Source organism: Varroa jacobsoni, unplaced genomic scaffold (assembly GCF_002532875.2).
Source record: "Varroa jacobsoni isolate VJ856 unplaced genomic scaffold, vjacob_1.0 scaffold_1003, whole genome shotgun sequence".
Classification (NCBI taxonomy): domain Eukaryota; kingdom Metazoa; phylum Arthropoda; class Arachnida; order Mesostigmata; family Varroidae; genus Varroa; species Varroa jacobsoni.
In genome coordinates this window covers 3051-23611 of record NW_019213905.1, presented here as the reverse complement: position 1 = coordinate 23611, position 20561 = coordinate 3051, and the positions used below count along the sequence as shown (strand labels likewise).

Sequence of the window (20561 nt, the reverse complement as noted above, 5' to 3'; positions counted from 1 at the left end):
CATCTGGCGCTACGATATCTTGCCGAGAATGAAACAATGAATGCAGCCCGCTACCTAATTTATTCATCTTTACACTGCGCAACTTCCTTTACCACAGCCAGAGCCTCTGCAACGGTAGCGATAATCAGGTCTGCTTGTGATGAAGTGGGGCCAGGGCGATTGCAACTGATGGCATTTCTCCGTTGTGAATTCAGACAAAAATATTGTCCTTCGAGACAAACCGCCTAAAGGCGAGCGCAAAGATCAAGCTTAGAATTAATAATGTTTTTGGCCAGGATATACGACCTGTGTTTTCAATTAAACTATCAGTATGCCACGTCACGCACACAGTAGACAGAGCTATCGATATCATAAGAATATATGAAGTTTTTTTCTGGCGACACTTGTTAACACTTGATTTGGACGAAAATAATTTGTCTTGAATATTTGTTTGTCTTTCTCGTGTACATAAGTCTATTGCAAATATTACCGAATTCATTTTTATTCACCTCAAATCTGTTTATATTGAAAACTATTCAATCTGTCAAATACAGACGTTGCGGCAAATATTTTGTTAGAAAAAGAAACGGCGATAGGGGAAATGCCATTTTTACACAAACACAGGCACACACACACACACACTGTAACAGGTGACTGTATCATAGACCCTCCGTCCCCCTAATATGTTAGGGGGACGACACCTTTTCAAACGATGTCTCCGGTGAGATGAGATTAACGCCCTAATAATGTTCATTATAATCAATTTAAACGCTAGTTGATGCCGTTACTGCTGCTGATTAAGGTTCTGTCAATGACCTTCGTTCAATAGGTGTCGATTCTGCAGACACTTAACGTCGCTGCAAACAAAAACAACAATTTCTTTATATATACAATAATATCTACTCAAGTAGTTATTGATAAATAAATGCTCTGGTTCTACACGAAATGCTCATGGTGTATTTTATTATTTATCTTGCTGATAAACACTGCACAACTACTAGGATTAAGCCAAGTGAATCTATATTTCATCACCCGTGAGATCTACACCAGTCAGCATAGAATTTTTCTCTACGACAAAATTTTGTTAGAAATAACGCGAAGAAAGCGTTTTAAGAAAACCGCAATGAAAATGAATAAAAAAGAAATATCGAAATGGGCGCAGAAAGTTGGCGCGAGAAGCTCTGCTCTAAGTAAAAAAATCGAAGAAAACCAGCGTTGCAATATAACGTAAATATTAGTATACCCAACTATCTAAGACTAATAAAACAATCGCTTGTATTCTTCGCATCCGTTACGTATTAAAAATGACACGCATAGCCTACAATGATTTAAATGGATCTCTTGAAGTATGTAGTGAAATGTTATTGATGAAAAAATAGCTTTTTCTGTTGCTGAAGACGCAATACCATGACTGATCAATTTTTCCCCCATCTTGATCTCCGGGGTTAAGTCAAACAATGGAATAGTATAAATAGCTTGAAGTTTCACCTTGAAAATAGGAGACTTTAGAAACCATATTACGTTATCTACGGTAGCACGTTGCAGAGATTTTTTTCTTGTTTTCAGTTTTTTTTTTGTCAATTGATAGGCGTGTGGTAAAGAAAATCAAAAACATAAAACTTCTCTTAAAATCCGTGGGTCATCAACGACTCAGTTTACGTTGAAGAAAATAATATTCCCTTTGAAGTCGTCTGTCGAGAAAATACGTAGATAGCGCATAGGCAGCAAGAGACCCTGATTATGCCTGGTGAACAAACGATTTTTTATCGTCTTTAGGCTAATGACACTGGTAAACCGAAATGCCTAATTAAATTTTCATGCATCTTTAAAAAAGGAAAGCCTATCACCTGGCATCATTTTTCCAATTATGTTCATCCCGTTATTTTCATCTTCAGAGAGCGTACCTGATAATAATTTGACGTAGCTAGGTCAAGGCTGCACAATGGGTAACAGATTTCTTGGTAGAGACCCCGTTACTTTTTGACATGATGTACAAAGTAAGCTTAACCCCTATGAAACAAAACACGTAATTGGGATTTTTTTTGTCACGTGCTTTTATAGGATCTATTTGATGGCCGTGACTACTCAAACTTTTAAATGTATTTCTTCATACAGATGGATCCGAACACCTTCGATCGATATATTGAGACTACCAACGTTGGTTATGTATTTCCGTCTAAAACGCTCATCTTCGCTGACCCGTCCAAATTCATGAGTAAGGTAAACCAGTAGTTTTCCTAATATTTGTTCTAAAAATTCAAATCATTAAAGCTATCGAATCAATTAACTAGATTGAAAAGCATTTCGAAAAATAAGGCAGAAGTTTTTTTTATCGAAAAAGGTATTAAAAGGTGTCTGACAAATAGCATAATCCTACACGTAATTCCATTTATGATATATGGTGATATGTAATATTCATTTATATATATGTTTTACAATAAATTATTAAAGCTGAACAAATATCCATGCAAAACTTTCATCTCTAGTATGTTTATTGGTCACAGATTTAGATAGTCATTACGTCTTTACGTATGAAAGGCTTTTTCATTTCTGGCCAATCCTCGCCCTGGATTGCTATACAATTTCGAGATTTCGAGTCTCTCAGAGACTAATACAAAATGTGTGAGGCGCGAATAGTCAACCTTATATTCCGGAAACATCCATACACGCCACCTGCGAGGCTCCAGTGCGCTGATATCTTAAAATGCGTGTTCGTTTTTCAGGGAATCTTAATCTTTTGCTTACTAGAAAGCAAAAATATTACTACTTACTGTATTGAATAACCTACCATGTATAGTCGAAAAGCCTTCACGCGAGGAATGAAACTAATCAGTTATGTCTCACCATAATCGTTTAACTTATTAATTGTCCGTTCCCTCCAAATGAGAGTGGAGTAAATAGATATTTCTCTCAAATCATGTAATAATATAAAGAACAATATTGATACGCGAACCTGCAACCGTTCACAGATGATACTAAAACTGCGATAAACGTTCGAAACCAGAACAATTCAAGCACTTTGGCTGCGTCTACCATAAGAGGCCTGAGCTACTTTGACGGTTCTAAATGATGCGGTTGGTAGCGCATGTCGTCTTATCAAAATACGATGTGAGCCTGCATTTTGTGAAGACAATTAGACATACGCCTTTGATTGGAATAGCTTTTGAAATATATAGGTAGTTTATATAAGGTGAGCCTACAAAAACGTTGTAATGCCACACCTGCTTAACGGTAAATCGCCTATGGCCATTTTAGAGATCAGTCAAAACACACATTTTTTTCACTCTTGGATCTAATTCTGAAACGGGGTGAAGTAAGTCTATAAGCCTACGTTACATTAGACATCTAAAACAGACTGTCATCTATTGTTATTTGTATAGAAAAATTGCAGGAGGTAGCTTCCGTCAGCAGGAGGTAATTTGGCTTGTGTATATGCTACATGGCCGACGTGTGTTAAGCATTGGTCACAACTTCTAACCAATTCATTGCTAGCCATTAAAAAAATATTTCGTAAGAACTAAGGAACTTCCGAACTTTCCCTCAGAAAGGGATAGACCGTACTACAAAAATGCATTCTGACTATCAGGCGTGCACGTTATAACCGCGGTCGAGTATTTAGAATATTTGACCATAAACATTATGAATGTGTGTAGTTTTCTGTATGGCCTACACGCACACACATATTGGGACCATTTCTTAGTTTTTCCATGACAATGGTTCTTCTCAATAATCGTATGAAGTGGTTCGTCTGTATAGCTCTATGAGCCACACTACATAGGCCAGCGATCAATTCTGTGTATCGAGCCCCCTCTTCCCAAAGTTGCGAACAAACAGAAAAAGACCTAACAACGACTATAAGCAGTGCGAAATATAGCTACCGATGGCTACTATCCCTTTTGTACAGTGGAATCATTTCATAAACGGCATTATTGCACGCGTAAATTCATGATAAGTATATGTGCTGCAAATGGGTTGGCAGTCGTGCCAGTCATACTTGTGAAATGAAAAAAGGTGGAAACCATATGGAAAGGCTTAAGGGTTCCACTTGTGAGTGGCTACCTGAGAGGCGTCAGTTGAGCTTATTTGATTCAACAGATATGAGGTATTGTCACGCCAGATTATAATCAACGCCCAGCTACGCTGCTATGCGATATTGTTTGCGTGACCAGACACGAATCATCACCCATTGCAATTGGATATTTGGATAGAGATGAACATCCATTGTATAATTTGGGTTGTAGCCTTGTTCCGAAGCAATGAAGATTTCGAAGAGAAGATCTTCCAAATGACAGATCTGCATGTAGAAAACAAGGACGTGTAGAAAGGTTTTACGAGTCAAAATACGTTTCGACGATCTGAAAACTAAAATTGTCTTCCTCTCCAGTTAAAGACCAAAGTTCGCAGCGCAATTAAATAATCAACGGTCGAATTTAGCTGCAGATATTAGGGACATGCTTTGGTATACTAACGTCTTTGTAGAACTTTCTTCACAGACGGTGACTGTAACTTAAAATAGATGATTTCTTCTTCGTTCGACGAAACTATTAGTAAGTGGTAGTTTTACGTGTGCAGAGCTAAAATCACGATGATATGGTTGAACTTAATTGCTTTTCTGCGTTCAACTCGCCAATGGGTTCTACGAATTTAGCGACAATATTAATCAGTTTCGCCATAAACTTACTTAACGGTAAGCACTTTGCGTTGATTTAGCAAACGTAATATTTGAATGACAAGTTGCCCTAACGATACAGTCTAATGCAAGCGTTTTGTCTATGCAAAATTCACTTGAACACAGTAGCGGAATCAAGGTAAACTAGATTCCAAAGTAGTCTAGCCTTTCCGTAACGTTCCCTCACCCTAATTGCTGATTGTACTTAATCTGGGTGCACTATGAATGTAGAGCCAACAACAGTTAACAGCTCTTTTATGGTTGACTGTGTAATAAAATCGGAGGCGGACGTTTTTTGTTTACGAATTCGAAAGCTGACTACATAAATCCTTACATTAAATTTGCTTTGTGTTTAATTCATCTATAGATATAACGTTTCGTGTGCTTCTATATGGCGCATGGGATCTTTTGGAGCCGTGCGGTTGTGGTACTAGCTTTGGCTGCTAGTTATCATGGAGCTACTCACGAAGTGCGTTTATCAGATCGGCACTCATTTTCGTGTGGGACGCCGCCATATTGCACCGGCCTCGTAGGAGCCCCCAACAAGGGTACTTTGTTGTGCTACTGCCAGGTATAGCACGGTTTTCTTGGTATGAACTACAATCGTCTTTGAGAAGATCACCTGTGGCTTAGTCGTACTGATACAAAACATTATAATACATCCATTGTTCGTTTACTTATCTACTTGCCTAAATCTGTACTTTAAATCTGCATACTTTAACCACTATTATGTGTATCATGTGACTTTTAGGTAATCCCAAAAGGCCGCAGGCTTCAACTGCAATTTCAAGCTTCATGTGCTAGAAGCGTTTGGCATATTACCAACACCGGATCCCTTTGTCCAGAAATACAGCACAGTTGTGCAGAGAAACCAATCCTGCCAAAGGGCTATTTAGTCGAAGAACTACCTAATGGAGATCTGAACTACACTTGTTGGTCGAGCAGAAATAGCCGTCCTGTTGGCAATTTTATACTTAGCACCTGCTTTCGTGGTAAGTGGACAAGAGACTCTCTTCCAAACTGCGAACGTATCGACTGCGGTCGAAAGAGAGTTGCATTGGACCCACCGTTGCAGTCAGATCTCTTACGGAACTTCATTCAACCAGGATATTTGCAAAATGAGGATTCAGTCGAATTCAGTCCAGTTGATCACTCCTCACGCAAGTATATCAGGCGAAAGCCGCATAATCCTGATGCATACGGGCAGCTTCAGGCGGGCGGCTATCAACACTGGGACCAGACTTATAAATCAGATGGATCTACATTTCAACCCAGGAATGACTATTTAGATGTAAGAGAAAAACGTCAGCTTACCCATCAGGCTTCGTGCGGTCCACCGCCATATCGCCTAAACGAAAGGGTGGTAGATTTCGGATACTATGCTGATTTTTATTGTTGTTTTGGTAATCGCTGGCACTTCACGGGTAGAGCTCTATGCCTTAATAACCTCTGGGTGAGTGTTCCGTCTGAATGTGAGATCGGCGCTCCGGGACGACTTCAGTGGTGTTCATTAGAGTTTTGACCACAAGTTAATTTGATTGAATTACTTCTAGGACTCCTACCCTAAAACGAACTAAGGGTGTGCGCTGCCATTGTTTGTTGATATTATACCAAATCTATGTGGCCCAGATTTGGCTTTTTTAGCATTTGGTCTTAGTTGAAGACCGCTGAAGGTATAAAACACAAATTCTAGATTTCTAATTTAAAAACTATTCCATTATCGTATATATTTCAGTAATTGTTCTTGTGCAAAAGCTCTGTGTATTAACGTTTGTACGAGGGCTTTTCGCTTCATCTTTTGATCAGTGTTACGTCCAGACACCGCTAAATAAGAATCTGTTTCTTTCATTTTACAATCTCAACCTTAAATTTTTAGGACAAAATTCGTGTCAGAGTATTAGCAAATTTGTAAACTTAGGCCCCTGCCATGACCCGCTAATATATATGTATTGATTATATATATGAGCACGCTTCTTATTTTTTTCACACGGATCGCTTTTATGTCTTTTGTGATTCCATCAAAGGCAAAATCGAGATGGCTCTATTCATGCGGCTGAGTCTTCCTTCCACCTTGGGCAAGCCTTTTAAGACTATATATATATATATATATATATATAGTCTAGCAGGCACAATAAATGAGAAATATTTAATCTATAGTAAAGGTTTTATTTATTTATTTTTTGTTAATTTATATATTTCTGAGATTTCTGACACTTTAAATGGGAATTTTTTAAAACTCAAATTAGGTTATAATTTAATTTGATTATTTCATATCTAGGTATAACGATGTTAATTTCATATTAGACTGAAATGAGGATTCGGTCGGAACCTAACCTGCGCGTCGATACAACGCATTATATGGTTGTCATGGAACATTAAGCTAGTTTTAGTTTCTGAACTTTAGGCATTTTGTGAATGAGCTGATTTATTTTTCGGATCTGACGCCCGGTACTTCTGTTAAGTGTTGCTTGAGACAACTGGCTCACAGTACAAAGCGAAATGTGTCTACCTTTCGATTTGACCCTAAACCACTCCCTAATTTTAGTAGGCGAACGTGTCATCGCTGCATAGTCACGGTACTTGTAAATGAGTTGAGCAATGTTATTCGAACAAGGAATAGGACAGATATTCTCTGAAACAGTACTTCTTGTAGGTGAATGACAAAAGTAAAAGAATGGCCTACGTCAAAGGTCCTGGCGGATCCACCACTATAATACGACGTACGTTGTCAACGTAAAAACTCCTACAACGATCGCCGATGTCAAGTGCCTTTCCATAAAACTTCTAGAAACGATTTTGCAGAAGTGAGCTACCGCCAACAGGACACTCAGATTTCTTCTGTTACCTACTGGACATCAGACGGCCCTGCAGTATATTGCTTCTGCTAACGAAGCAGCGCCGTCTCATCAATTTTGAGTCGAAACGCCAAAAGTAAAAATCTTAAGTACATTAAACTTTAGCTGAATAATTTGCTTAGTTCTCACGAACGGAGCAGTTTAGACACATAATATATTATACTTCTCATGGATATGTGTATAACTATCATTATCAGAGCACGATAATCTTTATAATGGTTATAAAATGCAAATCTCTTCAACAAAATGTGAGTTCATCCTGCTTCGAGGCCAATAACCGCTTTTTAGAAGAAAACGACAGATTGTAATTCCCAGCGCTGTGTTATATTTTGTGTTGATGAGTGACTGTGGGTTGGATCTAGTTGAGCTAACGTTTTACAACCGACTTATAGTAGATAGAAACCATCAGACAGCTCTGTTAGTACTTCACGGGACGTCAGGCAGGTAACCAACGCCACAGGCACAAACTGAGGTGAGCAATGGGGTATTAAATGGGTCTTACAGAATAACGCTATATTATTATTATTATTTTTTAAATAAAATAAACATAAACAAATTGTGCAAGAAGATAATTGCGGTGGTATTGTGTAGTGTAGTGGTACAATACACTCAGCCGTCGACGGAGCAATCATAAATTGGGAGCTTGATGTACGAAGGCCTTCCATTTGTAATCACAATTTTTTATTTTCCTTAGGATCGTTATCCGTTTATGCATAGTTTATGTATATGCATAGTTCGGTGAAATAAGGTGGACTTGAGATGTATGTATCTGGATACGTGTTTCTGCTTGAGGCTCATATCGTGTTCATCACGGGAGGATTCTACGCGCCAGGGAATACTCGACAGCGTCTTACAAGATACAAAGATTTTGATTAAGTAGTAGTTCTGAAAATACCATTACTGCTAATTGAGTTCTGGGTTATGACTGCATTGAGTGAGTCCTTTTTTTCTATTGAGAACTACAATTGCAAAATAAATAAGAATAGGAGAGCCCCAATTTACAATTAATTTTGTTTATGGCACAAACATTGTGTCTATTTCATACCGACATATTAAGCTTCAATTTTACGCAGCTGATTCATTTTTACTTCTATATTTAAAAGCATATTAGGGTTAGAAGCAGTTCCGTACGAATCTCCCAGTAATTATACTACCATGATGTATTTCGCCCAAACCAGTGTATTCAGATCTATTCAAATGGGCCTTCTATCAAACGCACAAGTTCTATCTTATTTGTAAAGGCATCATGTGTCGGTCTCGATGTTAATAAACGCCTAAAGGACATTTAGGTTTATGATACCCCTGGTCCTTCTTTTTCAGCAGGTAGATCATTTTTGCACAGAACTTAACGTTAGCTTAATAACGGTTTTAGTGCAATCACGTACAAAACTGCAAATGATTCCTGGGTTGTTAGCTGAATTTGTGTTATCTGCAGATCAGCAGATTTTACTTGCATCATCTATTGTTGCTTAGGATGAGCATCATCATGTTGTCGCAATAAAAACGGTTTGAACCATCGTATCCGAATATCAACACGTGCTTCTCGTTGATACGTAACTTTGGAAAAAATTCGGCTTAATTCTGTCCATCTTTAAGATCTGACTTGAGCCTGTCGATGTTGACCATGGCTTTTCTTCGAAATTTTGTAATTTGCTTTACGTAGACCTTCTTTCGTCAACCGTTAGCATTGGAGTCAACTCGCCGAGGAGAGTTTTAATTACATAGAAAGAAAACAGTTGCGAAGAGTTTGATGCCTGCTAGCAAAGGTGGAAATATCATCTAATATAATTTCTAATGTCTAAAAAAATGCATCTATTCAACACACGATTGTCACAAACCCCATTTCTTGTGAAATCAAAATTATACGTTTTTTTCGTACATAAATATACTATAGACATTTTATGCTTAGTCATATGCTTTAACTACGGTATCGAGCAACATGAGATCCATATGAATATCGGCCTTTAATTAGATTGGTAGTATCAACTTCTGATACCCATCTTACAATTGAAATCATTTGCCTCTTTTGCTGTCTTGTACTGATTGTTTTTCGGTTTGACTAACTGACATCCCATGCCCAGGGGCAATTTTCGCACTAGGAAAAAAAATGGGAACGCCAATATTTTAATTTATTAGAGAATTCCGCAGACAGGGAGAGAAGGAAGCCTTTCCAATCGGCCACACTTTCCGCAACAAATCTCTCGATAGTAACGGAAAATAAAAAATGCATCAATTAGAAAAAGAAAGATCTTCAGCGGTAAATTATGGAAATATATATATCACATGGTTTATTTGTTACCGTATAACTTATTTTCAGTGCATTATGTGGTTAACAAGAAAGACAGCAGCTTAAAGTACTAATTTGCAGTATTAACACAATCCACGTTAAGTTTGTAATTTTCGAGGTTTATGTTATAGTCACTGAAACCGAATCTGTTATATCGTCAATGCAGTCAACACATACTCAGAATGTTTCTTTCTGAGGCAACCTTCATATACTACTATATATTTTTTAATGTGTACTAATTCTTTTCCGGCGTACAATAAACAATCGTATGAACTAGCGCAGGCATTATGAAAAAATATCTGATGGCTGCGTTGATCGATAAGCGGGACTTTTTTTTTTAAATCAGCTGTCCAATCTAAGTAGTTGACAACTATGGCGTTATATAGCAGACGTTTCATTGGAATTTAAAAACTCATGAGTTTTATTTCAGGTCGAAATAGTTAACTAAAACAAGTAGTGATCCAACGCCAGGGACGGAGCAAGGTGTAAAACTTATTGGTTTTGCTGCCGTTAACAAACACTGGCTAAAGTTCCAAAATGCTACCGTGGTAAATACCTAGATGTAAAGTCCGGTGAAAATTACGTAGTGAACTCTTAATAAAGAAGCAAATTTTTTCAAGTTACGCTTAACGCGCACAAAGGTTTCTTTCGGTAAATAGTTTGCTTTTCAACTTTTGTTAATAGGGAGAAAATCCGCTTCTCGTTGCCAGAAAATCTAAAGGAAAAAAATAGTTGTCTTGCCAACTCACCATGTTGTGTCTGATATAGCTCTTCGTTATATGCATTCAGGAAACCCATTTTCCTGCCTTTTGTACATTTCTGATAAAACGCAAACAATGTAGAACAGCCTAATGGGTCGTCATCCCTAAATTATCAACAACTGTTTGTTGAGTTTGCAAAGATTTCAAACCCAAAAAGGCAACCCTCAAGTGTGTAGCCGACCGAAGGTTCTAGAAAAAAAACATGCAACGTGATCGAATGCTGATTATTTTAATACAATTAAAACATTTTGCTTAATAGCAAAATGAATGCGCATCTTTCTTAGGTGACAATTTCATTGAAATGTTGGCTATTTATTAAGAACAGTTAACTTAAGGAGTTTTATATACAGAGAAGTTTTTAACATCAATATCTGTAAGGTTTCTATGTAATTGATTTATATTAATATCTGTAATTTTCGACCGAGCAAAATTAACGAAAAGGCAACAATAGGCTTTGTACTTGAAAGAACGACTTGTAAACGGTTGGGACTATGGCGGCCTTAACGACTAACTCCATTCCTATCAACAAGGTTTGTCCGTTAGTTACGGGTCGATTTATTTGTATAACGGCCGTAACACGTTTCTTTCATGAATTGGCGATGGTATATATTTAACATAGCCTATGATAAGTTATTTATTTATGTAAACTACTAAAACTACGTAACCGTGACCCAAATTAGTCCCGAATTTTTTTTTGGTGCATTGCTAAAGGTTAACTTCATCAAGAACTATACATAAGATAGAGCCGATTAGTTTTTTTGGTAAGTGCGTAGTTTTGCTTATTACATAGAAGGTAATATAAATTTATCAAAACTAAGCAGTCTTAGCGGTTAGCTCAACGATCCGTTAAAAAATTCCTAGTTTGTGGCTTATTTTTCAGGATTTGGGATGAATGATTGGATTTTTGCAATTTGTGATAACAAATAAACTTTGACTAATATACCTAAAATTAATACTTAAATCCAACTGACCATGTCAACTTGCCAATGAAATGAAAATGAACATCCACTGGAAAGCTAAAACTAGTGTGACGAGGTTGGAGAAATGGCTGGCAAACAAATGGGCAGAATAACCGTGACGGGATAATTGACTGTTGGTATACGCTAAAATTTACATTAGGCTGGCTATAGCAACAATAAAAAATGAATTAATGCAGAACAGGTGCGCGGTGAAGTCTATTTGGTAATAAATCTAACTAATGGGAGGCGTTGCACCTAAAATAATTTTAGCTTGAATTAGGCGCGTTCACGTTCAGTGCGTCCGGCCTTCCATTAATAGGAACCTATTATAAATATACATGATAGAAATGATAGAGTATTATGCGTGTTTATTGCAATGGCCGCGTTTATGTTGACGATTTTCTTATGATGTGATTCCATCGTGAAGGTTTGCATCTTTGTCATTCGTCGTTGTCTTCTCTTCTTTGTTTAGCTCCAGTGTTGTAAGGTCAGATTCTCCTTCGAGCAGACTCGAGCTCAGTGCTTGTTTTTCCTCATCACTAAGCGTTAATTTTTCATAGCTTGGTTTTCGACACTCGCCAAAGTCCACGTTGAAATAGTGACCCGCAGCACATGTCGGTTTGTTGCAGGCGTTTCGCTGGATGCAGCGCCGCTCCTCTTCGCTAAGCTTCTCCCGACCGCTTTTTATGCTTTTGCAAAGCGAGTCCCCGTCGAAGCAATCACATTTACAGAGACCACGCTCAAAGCGCTTACTAAAAAGTCTTGGGCATCGTGGACAACTATTCAGAGTACTGTCCATTAAAAATTCGTCCTGCAGCTCGTCATCGAAATGTTCCTCTATCTCTAGCTCGTGACCCGAATCTAAATGCGAAACTTCTGGCGGAGCCGGTGCGACGGCGCCAATTTCATCGACATCACATCGGCACGAAGTGTGATTCGTGAAGTCAAACTTAATCACCGGTATCGTAGTATCCGATGTTTTGAAGAACAGCGCCACCTGCTCAGACGACGCGGATTGACATTTCTTCGGTGGCTCACAGCATCCGCTGTGCTCGTCACATCTGGAAAGGTTTGAGCAGTACACCTAAAACACTGAGCATCTTTGATGCCGAATGGAGTCCGAAGGCATTCATTATTTAGTGATCATTATCTGTAGAGTTCGCTGGAAGTTAGTTTTTTTTTTAGAGGTGCATACCTATGCAGAATCGTGCACGCCGGTTGATAGATAATATCGGCATCAGGATAATGGTCCTGCACGCAGATAACACGTTCTCTAGGAGATGCACATGCGGCTCTGACCTCCATCTCGAACAAATGCTTCTCAGCTTTAACCAGCTTAACTGAAAGGTAATGTAAGCACTGCTCTAACATACTATAATGAGAAATTACATCAATCAGCTCATCCTAAGTAAGATCCTATGTTTGTGGACACTATCAGGCTGTACCACTCTATACTTCGGCATGAAATTATCTACTATATAATCTAGGCGACTTCGTCATACTATAAGGTAAGCGCGCCAGATAGATCGATGAGGTCCATCGTTTGCACATGTATTATGCTATTGACTTACTGGTGAGATGGTCCATCGGTTAACTCAACATGCGCGATTTAAGCCGCCTATTACTGTTTACTTTACATTACTAAACTAGTATCTGACTAGAGTCTACCGCTAGTAAGGGGTCTCCTTTATAGGACTGCTTGCGGCTAAATCGCTGGCAGTGCCCTATCCAAATGTGTTCCGCGTCAAAAATCGGTCGTTTGCGTGGATAGCCAACGTTACTACTCCATTTCCTTGGTGACGTTGTCATCGTCAAGGATAGTCCATTTGTCAAATATCATATATGCTCTTTATACAAATGATGTGTCTAGCTTAGCAGTCTGATGTGGCAGATAAAGCCTCCAAAGCCGTTCATGCTGTTTATCTTTTTATGGAGCTTCTTTTCTCTTAGAAATCTAACTTACGCTGTTTCCAAGCGGAGTACTGGATACATCCTCAAGCTCATGGCGCCGTCTTGGCGTCACCGTTGCGCGTTTTCGACGTTTTAACAACGCTGATCACAGAATAAATGATTAACTGGATGGACTTTGATACAGGACGAATACCAATTGCTATAGGACCACTCAAACATTAGTATGTTCGTCTCGAAATGAATGGAGCTCAAGAAATCTTTTCATCGGTCTAACCACTCATAGCTAGAGGCTCTTGTCCTGCCAGTTTGTGTGGCGCAGAAAAACAACATGGTCAGGTTAAGCGAGAGGATTATTCACTCATCTCTTTATCTGATAAAAAAAAATCCCCCCAAATTCTGGCTCCCTTGATACTCTAGAAGAAAGTGTAAAGAGAAAAGGAAGGGTGCCTCAGTTGAAAATTTAATTAATTTCATAAATTAAGACTTTATAATAATAAATTTACGTTAAGGTACATTTTATCGTTATGAACGAGATCTCATTTAAGACATCGTGTTGACGATCAAGTATTTTATAGCCTTGCCGTGCCCAAAAACAATAAAGGGATCATCTTGATCCTAACATACTCAGCTAGGAAGTTAGAGATGCCCTATAGTCATTCCCATATAGGCAACTTACTGTCAACAGCAAATGAGTCCCTGTTTGGTCGCCGAAGGCCTCTGCTGGTCCCCAATGGGTACTCTTTTTGTAAACGCGCGTCATCAGTTGGCGGCGTATTCAGTATTGGGACGTATGAGTCAAATCGTTTAGGCTGGAAGTTAGAACAAAACACCATCTCATTAAAACTTTAACAAAGCTCTAATAAAACAAGTTATGAATAACAGGTTTTTAGAAAAGACTTAAAATCGGTCGACAGTTTTCTAGAAAATATGCACGAACAAAGTACGCTCATTTGTGACTATAACGCATTTCCAAGTCATACTGAATTGTCCATTCTAGAGCAAGCAAGGGTGGGTCAGTTGAGAAACATGGTTTAGAAGATCATTGCTATTGTATAATACTAAGTTATGGACCCGAAAGATATAAAATACTACTTGCTACATTAACAAACTACCGACTAAGTTACTGAATCGGACACAATGACAGGACATATGGGATAATGTTCGCAAAAAAAATCAAATTATTAATCGAAATAAGAGTGGATCCAGCAGTACTAATATTGCATGCACTGATCTCTGCAAAGCATCCAGGAGCTGTTTTAATAACCCAATTGATTGATTACATAGAAACTGGGTTTACCGTCCGAATGTCCCCAGAAATGCGGGTGTTGTACTTGCTTAACGACGCACTCGATCGAGGTAACGCGTGCGACGACGAATGTCGATGCCGACGTGATCCCCATGGTGACGATAAGTATCTGGATGATCTTGACGATATCGACCTTTCGTATCCATAGGCAACGCTGCACAGACATAATCCACTGAATAGCACTACGTACTGCATAATGAACACTGGTTTTAGCTTCCGTTCTGATTCAACGCTTCGTTTAGCAATAGGTAGCAGTACCGTAAAGGCGTACGCCTGATTTACCAACTCATCGATCTAGCAAGGTCTTGGCCAGGCAAGAGGTACCACTTTCACCTTAAGGTTTTCGGAGTCTCTTAAAGATTATAAAAGCGACTGGTACATCCAGCTCAAGTCTTTCCGCTTTCAAACTTCGTCTTCTGGGTACTTCTTGTACTCAATAAAGCGCAAGGTGACCAGTACCCATTAGCGGCGCCAAAGATCACGTAGACGGTACGTCGTGTTATTCTGTTTGAATTGACCCTCGCCAGCAACTGATGAGACTAAAAAATGGTGCGGCAAATTTGCTTAGGGACGGTAGTACGCACATGATGACAAATCAGCACGAAAATTAGGTTGAATTAGTATTATTTAGAGCATTATATAGTGGATCGCAGTTTCGGGCTGACAGCCATCGTTAAACGTAAACGTTTTCGTAGGTCTCTGTGCAAGTTTCTCATCCAGCCGATTGGAACGGGACTTAATCTGACAAGGGAGTTGATTAGTCTTACAAGCGTTCGGTTTTCCCATTTTTTGCCGGCAGAATGAACACCCGTACGGATATCTACTCATAATGTCAATTCCATAAACGACGAGTGAAACTATGATTAAAAGTAGATTTTTGCTGTATCATACCCAACTGTATCGTGCTGCACAGATATTCATATCGTCTAATTATAGCTACAACATCAAGATTAGGTAACTCTTGGGCTGCTGCGTATGCCACTCACTTATTCGACACTAGTTAAAGTTATAACCGGACATCTGTGTTTGTCTAATAGTTAGATGCTATCCCAATTGACTATTGATTCCATTGTGCCCCCTAACCCAAGGAGCCTCTAGCCCAGAATCCGAAACTAAATCGGGTCGCTCAGTATAACCTACTAAGATGGAACACCCCTTGTACGGCACGTCGAGACCTCTTGGCGCGATTGCGGTCTTCTCAAACAACGCAGACGCTACGCAAGTCGCGTGCTTGATTGATGGTTTCTAATAGACTGTAGTAATACTTGGTATAGATGTTCTAAGCGTCAAGATTGTTTCAATGTAGCTTTGGTTTGACTGGTCCCGTGCAATTTAAGGGACTGTACAAACAAGATGAGCCAACGGTGTCGTAGGCGATTTTATGATAGAGCAATTGTACCAAAAAGTATCACTTGTTAATTTTTCATAGGTTACTTATATCCACTTGCGCCAGCGTAGTCTAGTTGGCAAATGTGGAGTCTGTCTCCAGCATCGGCAAAAGTTATTATTAGTTTTTTTTAAAAACAAAGAAGGAAATACAAACAATTTACATGGATCAAGTATTAGTATTATCTACGCTAGGCCATTTCAGATGTGTGTCATATAGGTACAGAAAACCTAGTCCTATAATCGAAGCCCTAATGTAGACAAATTTTTGCTACCACATCTAGAATAGGTGATTCGGTAGGATTTATTCATATAAGATAATTAACTAGTAACGCCAAATAAGAAAAGTTTAGAAAATACTCTGCAGTGGATTATCAACAGATGTTGATATGGAAGATTGATTGTTGTTTTTCATTAGCCAATATTCAATGACAAAGACGAATCGAATCTGGTGATCGTAAATTATGCCCAAAATCTAGAAGCCCACCCTATTCATATAGCCGGCTATGTCAGGCTGCGATCTTGATAATCCCAAAGCCAACCTAACTTCGACCACTACGCGTTAATACTTTATTGATAACACAAAAAGGTAACAGTTCGACCTATGGCACAGCGGCCAACCCCGCTGTAGGCGGATGGACGTTCGAAGGTTGCCGCTCTATAAACTAGTACGCATGCTAAATTCATCAGTGTCTAATGGTTTTAATTGAGAGTCACTATAGTTGACGCGTTCACTGGACTGCCGCACCGTCTCGCCAGTCGTGCTGGCGTTGACGCGATGCTGAATTCTAATCGTTCCCGCTAAACTGACGTCAGTACGCTCCCTGGAAAAATCACTTCACTCCAGAAAATCGCGCACCGGCGCGAAAAAGGAACACAGTGGCGATACGCTAATACCGACATTACAAATAAACAGATACTGCCGTGAACGAAGAACTTCTAGCTAACCACTCATTCAGACTAAGGAAAAAGGGATGGCATGAAAAATTATTGAGCCAGGTAAGAAGATCGTCACAAGGGAGCTGCAGTCGATGAAAACTCTAATATTCCATGAATTTTCGCCCATTACCTTAACGATAGTGTGCTAAGATACAATAGCTAGATGGCGTCAGAAATTTCTTCGTAAAATTTGACGCACGCTGTTTCTTCGAGAACCGATTACGAACGGATACGAAGAAAAACCGTATCTGATACTTAAGACTCATGCAATAGGAACAACATCTGTGTTCATCTATTCAAGACGAAGTAACCAACTGAGTGAGAGGTGTCCCTATGAACTGAAAGAAAAGTTCTAAAACTTAATAACTTCCCACACTAAGCGTTACTCATAGTCCAATTAGATATTTCATTCACAAGTATAAATGATATCCACCTACTCAGTGGAGTTTGAAGGTACCCAAATCATTTCGACCTATCTATTTTATTAGTTTAAAAATGCCGATTTTGAGCACATTCTAAAATCAATTGAAACGCCTATATAACCAGAATTTGCGCTTTGTTATTATTGTTTGATTTATACTTTTATTAAGGTTTATTGTGAACACGACAAACAATTGATAGTGTCGCTAGACAGTCGATCCTCAGTCAGATAATTTCAGGCGTCAAGGCCAATTGTTCAGTCCTGAGGCGAGATATTTTTAAAATGATGCTATCCTATGAATGTGCATTCATTCTACTTTACGTTGGTGTCCTACATTTCGATGAAAACATTAGCAACTATTGACAGATGATGCACTCTGTAAAACTTTCAGCGATCGAATGCGTCATAGCGTGGTACAAGCGGGTTTCGGCGAACCCAGCAGGTCTCATGCTGTAAGGTTTCGAACTATCTGCAGTAGGAGCGTTCAAGGGCGCCACCTAACCAGCGCGGCCGTTACTAACGCTAGATGAGCTAAGTGCTAATGTACAGGTGGACTTGACTGGCTTGTATGCTTTCTACTGGGTTTGTACATGTTTCAATACGTGAATTGTCGGAACGGGGAGAAGAACGCATGTTGCTGGTCAGCAAGCAGAAAGCACTGACTAGCAAATTGTTTCGTTGCAACAAAATTACGCTATGTACAGCTGCTAGAATGTTTCATGCTTTCCAACGTGTGGTTGTCGGGAATGTTACTAAAAAGCTAAGGGAAAATCTTCGGTTATTGTTGCATTGATCGGTATTCGGAACTGGAAAAGGTATACTACGAAGCAAAAGGACTGTGTGAGTATTCACGAACCCCAAAAAGATTGGATCGTTTTGTCTTCGTCATCATCGTCCTCCTCAGCAAATTAAATAGCGACGTATTCGCTAGGTCGAAAATTACAGCAGCTGGATTCAAGAGCAGCAGATCTGCAGAGGAACGTCGGTTGAATGCCCAAATGGAGTAAGCTCGTTCTCAATGGTCAAATCAAGTCGAAAATTGGACCGTTAAGAGCTAAGAGAAACGAGCTTTCGCTTCGGATTAAGGGACAAGACGTCCATCATGTCTTCAGTCGTGTTGGTGAGCGGTACTTCGAAAGCTACGTTATGCCGAAAGTCAAACATCTATCAAAAGTTATGATGTGGGCCATGATTTCCGGCAAACGAACTGGGATGACACATTTCTTACAGGAATATGCTGAGGTTATGAAGGTCAACGTTCTTTGAAGGCAGGAAACCCATTGCGTCTGACTAACCTCCGGCAGCAGGGACCTCAGCGGTCGGTAGCAGGTATCGCGAAGCTTGGAGACGGAGGGTCGCAAAAGACCCCTAAGGGAACTTCAAGGAGTGGCCGCAGTTATTGCTCAAAGGGTCGGTACCGCAAAGTACTACTTGCAATTATATCACATCGTTTGTCAGTAATTTGGAAATGTTTGCCGACTCTTTATTAGAATATATAGGATACCGGTCTACCACTAGAACAATAGTGTTTTCAAGCGCTTGAAAATACCTCATGTTAGTACTTTCGCAGTGGCTTCGAAACTTCAGATCATTCCATTGAATTTATCTGAGTCGATTTAATTCGGCAACGGGTGTAGCACCAGAGGTACAAGACGTCAACACTTAAAAATTCGGGGACCTGGTGTTTACTGCATATATATAATATAATCATAATTGTATATCATTCAGCGTAATTATAGACCTAATACACCTAAACATATATAAACAAAGTCGTGTTACTGAAGGACAACCTTTTTTTACTGCCCATATGGGTAGTGCTATTAGACCGAACGCTTGCGATTAAGTGAAGAATTGACCTCGACGACTAGGGCCGAAGCTGAAAACTGGTCTCGTGCTCGGAATACGCGTCAACCTTTAAACTCGAAACATCAGTGCTGCTCCTAAAATATGGGCTATGATTAGACCCAAGGAAAGTAAATATAAATAGTTAGGCGCCATTACAAAGAAAAGCCACAACAAACAAGGTTGAGGGTCGGGTTATGACGGAAATGCCCAGTTATATTTTGTCATGCCTTTACATAAAATACGGGATCGAATTCGCTGGCTATTTTAGACCGACTCCCCGACTGTTTTCTGTTCTGTTCTATGCGAAATCGACCCGTTGTAATTTCTTTTTCTTAGCGCGATCAGTGTAAACTTTAAGTAGGCCACAAATCTATCTACATACTCTTTTCTAACGGTGGACATTTGCAAGTTAACTTCCGTGTCCGGTTCGGTTTCTACAACTGTCCTAGATACCTATGTTTGTCAAGCGGATTAGCTAGAGTATCGCGGGAAAATTTGCTACTGAATCATCATATAGAATCTGTTACTCGTACTTTCGTAGTAGTTCATTCTATGCTGATGAGTGACAAATAATCCCCAATACATACCCCCCCCCCCCCCCCTACACTGATAGTTGACAGCACAATGTTGCGGGTAAGTAAAGCCTTATATAAACATTGCCATGGCGTTACCGGAAAATGATATCGAATACCAACACTCGAGCCACTGTAAACCTCGCTACTGCCACTTAAACAGCATGTGTAACAAAAAGAACGACCATTGTATATGATAATGATAAAGGAAGATAACTAACTAATTAAAGGTAAAAGAAACATAAATGGCCATCATTGGAACCAATGAACAATAGTACGAAACTAACAGTATATAGAAAAACTAATATAATATCAAAGTAGCAGGCATGAGCGACGGGAGGCCTGGTACATGGACTGCTATTAGTTATATTATTGTACTTACTATTAATACATATAGAAATAGACGGATGCAACAATACAACCTATTATAAGCTTTACTAGTCGTTAAGCGTTCATTCGACAACGCAAATAAAACGGTCCTAATAATCATGTTATGTCTCAGGGCATTAGGCATAAGTTCTTTTTAAAGTTTACGAACGCTCAGCGCCTCCATGTTATGAACGGACGATCGGCAGGAGGTACGTGATGCGTCTGTAATGAGTTCCTCTCCGAGAACGTTTGTATGGTTTCAAAGTTTGTCACATATTGCTGTGACGGACTCCGAACGTAAG

At 39.3% G+C, this 20561-nt stretch overlaps 3 protein-coding genes across 6 annotated transcripts in view; 2 read left to right on the top strand and 1 right to left on the bottom strand.

Moving 5' to 3' along the window:
- LOC111265743 (uncharacterized) overlaps positions 1-2418 on the top strand; it is a 23963-nt gene extending 21545 nt beyond the window's left edge. The window contains exon 6 of the mRNA XM_022842646.2: positions 2095-2418. Coding sequence (XP_022698381.1) covers positions 2095-2194 — 100 coding nt within the window. The 3' untranslated portion in view covers positions 2195-2418. The remainder of the gene's footprint in view (positions 1-2094) is intronic.
- Positions 2419-4888: 2470 nt separating this feature from the next.
- LOC111265742 (uncharacterized) lies at positions 4889-8802 on the top strand. 3 transcript variants are annotated; one of them, XM_022842644.2, is made up of 4 exons: positions 4889-5219; positions 5400-5939; positions 6673-7975; positions 8198-8802. In XM_022842644.2, the coding sequence occupies exons 1-3, from the start codon at positions 5040-5042 to the stop codon at positions 6703-6705; spliced, it is 753 nt and encodes a 250-aa protein (XP_022698379.1). In that variant the 5' UTR covers positions 4889-5039; the 3' UTR covers positions 6706-7975; positions 8198-8802. The 3 variants fall into 3 exon arrangements, with proteins under 3 accessions (XP_022698379.1, XP_022698378.1, XP_022698377.1); XM_022842643.2 differs by having other exon boundaries at positions 5400-6101; XM_022842642.2 differs by having other exon boundaries at positions 5400-7975.
- Positions 8803-9765: 963 nt separating this feature from the next.
- On the bottom strand, positions 9766-15199 carry LOC111265741 (uncharacterized). Of its 2 annotated transcripts, XM_022842640.2 has the most exons (4): positions 14719-15199; positions 14098-14230; positions 12706-12850; positions 9766-12571 (listed from the first exon to the last, which is right to left on the bottom strand). In XM_022842640.2, exons 1-4 carry the CDS (start codon positions 14920-14922, stop codon positions 11914-11916), a joined length of 1140 nt encoding a protein of 379 aa, XP_022698375.1. In that variant the 5' UTR covers positions 14923-15199; the 3' UTR covers positions 9766-11913. The 2 variants fall into 2 exon arrangements, with proteins under 2 accessions (XP_022698375.1, XP_022698376.1); XM_022842641.2 differs by lacking the exons at positions 14098-14230; positions 14719-15199 and adding an exon at positions 13082-13261.
- Between the last annotated feature and the right edge of the window lie 5362 nt (positions 15200-20561).

Coding starts and splice junctions, on each gene's coding strand:
- LOC111265741 (XM_022842640.2), bottom strand. CDS start 14,922: ATGCAGTACGTAGTGCTATTCAGTGGATTATGTCTGTGCAGCGTTGCC. Junction 14,231..14,718: donor TTTCTGGGGACATTCGGACG/GTAAACCCAGTT, acceptor TCTAACTTCCAG/CCTAAACGATTTGACTCATA. Junction 12,572..12,705: donor GCGTGCACGATTCTGCATAG/GTATGCACCTCT, acceptor AAACCTTTCCAG/ATGTGACGAGCACAGCGGAT.
- LOC111265742 (XM_022842642.2), top strand. CDS start 5,040: ATGGCGCATGGGATCTTTTGGAGCCGTGCGGTTGTGGTACTAGCTTTG. Junction 5,220..5,399: donor CTTTGTTGTGCTACTGCCAG/GTATAGCACGGT, acceptor TGTGACTTTTAG/GTAATCCCAAAAGGCCGCAG.